At 43.9% G+C, this 3777-nt stretch overlaps 1 protein-coding gene across 1 annotated transcript in view; it reads right to left on the bottom strand.

The window, feature by feature from the left end:
- HECTD4 (HECT domain E3 ubiquitin protein ligase 4) overlaps positions 1-3777 on the bottom strand; it is a 112387-nt gene that overhangs the window by 26999 nt on the left and 81611 nt on the right. The window contains exons 59-61 of the mRNA XM_019507221.1: positions 3709-3777; positions 2847-3026; positions 429-1732 (exon numbers count right to left, since the gene is read on the bottom strand). Of these exons, the coding sequence (XP_019362766.1) occupies positions 429-1732; positions 2847-3026; positions 3709-3777 (1553 nt within the window). The remainder of the gene's footprint in view (positions 1-428; positions 1733-2846; positions 3027-3708) is intronic.

The raw sequence follows: 3777 nt of genomic DNA, 5'->3' as shown, positions 1-3777 counted from the left end.
GATGAACACCTTGCTGGGGTCGTGTGACCCCAGTACTCTTTCCTGCCATGGCAGGGGGTCGGACTAGATGATCTTCTCAGGTCCCTTCTGACCCTAGAAACTATGAAACTATGAAAATACATGTTACACTGCACCCTTGTTAGATGCAGCATTTGTACCAAACAGCTCCATGTTTACAATAACCTACCACTCCACCACCTCCATCCATCACACACAAATGAATTATTCAAGTCATGGTCTCCTTCATAGAAACCACCCCTTCCCCCTTTGCATCCCAGCAGTTCACCCCCACAGTACTGTGCAGAGGAAAGCAAAAAGTCAGATTTTGCAGTTTGAGGAAAACAGTGTCATGAAAATCAACCTTAATTGCTAGGGGAGAATCCAACCTGGCTGTTGTAAGGAAACCCGCCTTGCCCGGGGGCTATTACCTCTACTACCGCAAACCCCTTGATGGGCCGTGACATCAGCGGCTGGTTGTCCAGTGACGTGACTGTGTACATCGATCCAACATCAGACACTGATGCTGTTTCTACGTTGTCCAGCTGTTCCCCCAGGCTGCCAAGGCTGCCAAGGCTTCCAGTGCTGCAAAGCGAAAGGTCTAAGCTTTCCTGGCTGGAAACAACATGAGGTTCTAGCAGTCCTGGTGGAATGGCCAACTCCATACCACCTTGAAACTGGTCCACAGAGATATCACTAATTGTCCGAGAGATGCCCTGCGAGCTGCAGAGAGAAGCCTGGCTTGTGGAAGCAGAAGCACTAACGCTCATTGCAGGAGTGACGCTGCTGGAACTGCTGATATCCAAGCTGTCGGCACTACTCGACACAGTTGGTTTTTCCAACTCAGTCCTACATTCTCCTCCTTCGGCTTTGTCCTTGACCTTTTTCGGGTCCTCTTCCTGCAGAGGGATGTAGATTTCATCTCTGAAGACCCCGCCATGTGCATTACATGCCTTCTGGATTGCACTCCTGACAGTACTCTCCTCCAAGTGAGTGGGTATTCCAGAAATCACCAGTAACCGACTGTGAGCTGTTGGACCCACTAGTGCCTGACAAGCATCAGCTACAGCATCATTTGTCACACCCAGCCCTTGGGGGTCCTTTTTAGTCAGGTGTCTGAGAATTATAAGCAGGGTCAGTGCCCTGTGAAACCATAACATGTCCTCAGGTTTGCTTCCTCCTATGCTGAGCATCGTGGTGTCAGTTTCGGCAGTTCGGGCTGAAGTCCGTTTACCTGAAGTCGACGTCTTTTCCCGCTTCATTTTGACTTTCTTCCTCTTTGACAGGAGGCTTGGACTCTGTGGGGTCTGCCCTGGAGATGAGGAGGACGAGGAAGAGGAGTCGCTGAGATTTGGTGCATTTGTTGAGGACATCACGCTAGCTGTTATGCTCATATTGATTGGCAGAGTCACTTCTGCTACAGCAAGGCAGACTTCCATCAGAGCATGAAAATAGGTTGAAAATCTCCCCTGGTCAGCCACCCCAATGCCAGAACCACCGCACGCATTTCCAGACACCCAGTTTTGCGTTTCTTCATCATATAACTTGTGCAGTTCTGACTGGAGAGCCATCAGCATAGCCAGGCAGGGGTTCAGCTGAAGTGCAATGGAGGAAGACAACCCAGCTGGGTTTTTTTTCTGTTCCAGGCTGTGAATTTTGCGAAGCAACTCAGCCAAGAGATGAAATAATAGTTCCTTCATGCAAGCTGCCATGTCTGTCGTCCAGAGAAAGTTTCCTAAACAGGATGACAAACAGATTGATCTTGCTGCAACTAGCTTTATTATGAGATTTGCAACAATGCTGTGCAACAGATACAACATCAACAAGACCACTTATAAAAACCCGCTGGCTATTTTCTTCCCACAGAGACTCTGAGCAACCAACAGCTGCATGATACCATGTAGGTATCACAACGGCCGCTAGGCAAAATGAACCTAAATACTGCACTGCAGAAGGCTTTAGATGTAGCAGCTTTTTAAATTTTGTTTTAAAAAGCAAGAGTATAATCAGACCAATGGTCCCTGAATTCCTGTAATATTCCATTCAGTCTCTTTTGTGATGTCAACATCTTTTCAGATTTTATGGTCCATATGTTTGAAGCCACAATGCATACGTACACTAAAAAAAAATCTTGGCATGGGAAGATAGAGAGGTTGGCAGCTCTGTGGAGACAGCTTGAGCTTCTGGGCATTTGAGGCAGCATAGGAGGCCATTTGTGATAATGAAAAAAAGCAAATTACCTGGATATTTATCTTAAATTGATGAGCAGCGAAACAATTAGTGTTCAGATTTCCCATCTTTAAGGTTTTATGGTTATCTGAGGATGAATGTGGCAGTTTACTTGCTCATTAACACCTAGCGTCTCAATTTGTCTGAAGGCTACTGCCGCATCAGTTCATACTCTGTTCATATTTATATTTTTTCCTCCCCAGGGCAATCTCGGGTTCTATGGCAAAAAGTTGTGAATGCAGAACACACGAGGCTCTGGTTACTAAAAAAAATAATCTTTCACTGATGACACCAGGAGAAAAAAATTTAAAGGTGCTTAAATGACTATGTTTTCAAACTGACAGGGGCACTTCTAAATATGTTATCCAGTCATGTGAAACGTGTCAGCTGAAAAGCATCATGTGGGTTTTCTGGTCTTTTTTAATGCTGAGTTTATTTATAAATATTCAAAAAGGTGAAATCACATCAACAGACAGTTCTGGACTTTTAAAGACCAGATTCCATGACAGTGACTCAAACATGTTTAACTACTGTCATTTTTCTTTTTTTGATGAACATTGCATCTGATCACATTCTTTCACTGGTGCTTATTGGACACTCAAGAAGTACTTTGCTCTCACCTAAAAATTCCACTACTTGTAGAAGAACTGACACAGGAATAGTATCCAGTTCATCTTCAGATTTGCCATCACCATCCTCTGATTTCCAAGTTATGACTTGTTCAGTAAATGCCATAGCCAGTGGGAATTCAAGGGGGACAGAATGTAGGACTAACATGGCTCCAGGAGGAGGAGATACCCCTAGACAAAATGACAGGAAGAAACAACCTTTACAATTTGATTAAAGCAAATGATAGTGCCAAGCTGAAGGTAAAAATACCACCAGGCCAGGTGCATGTTTTCATGGAAAGCAGGGCTAATGGAAAATGTTATACAGGAACCGGTGATCAAAGATGATGAAACTTAAGAATCTTCTGAAGGAAAAGGGCTCTCGCATACACATACTCCTCTCTAAACAAGTCAAGCTATTTCTCCTGCTGGTTGTACAAGAAGAATGCCGTTATTACTATTAATATAATAATACAATATAATAATATAATAATAGTAATTACTGTTTCATTTTGCAGCAATGAGTGCACCACCTAGGTTTTGTATTTTGTTCAAAATGCAGCACAGCACCAAGCCAGCTCAGGGCTGAACTTAGTTGCATATACCACTTCCGGCTGTGTGAATTAGAGACAGCCAAGGAATATACAGGAACTGACAGGCTTCTGTGAACTGATGCTATTACACTCTGAAAAGGCAACACTAAGATTTCCAGAAATATAAAACCATGTCTGGTTACTGTTATACTATAATCCTATTGCTCAATATGCCCCCTCTAAGTTCATATACCAACGAAGTGCAGATCTGGTACCAACGAAGGGAATTCCTAACAGATGACACATCGTCCACCTATTTTAGAAATGGCAAAGGCATTTACCTAGTTTGATGTGGACTTTGTCAGTGGGGATGATCACAGAAGGGTACTGGTTGGTTGTTGGGGGAGGCG

This window comes from Gavialis gangeticus, unplaced genomic scaffold (assembly GCF_001723915.1).
Source record: "Gavialis gangeticus isolate Ggan-Ray unplaced genomic scaffold, GavGan_comp1, whole genome shotgun sequence".
In the NCBI taxonomy this organism is placed as follows: Eukaryota; Metazoa; Chordata; order Crocodylia; family Gavialidae; genus Gavialis; species Gavialis gangeticus.
Note: the sequence above shows the minus strand (reverse complement) of the source record. Positions and strands in the feature narration are given on the sequence as shown.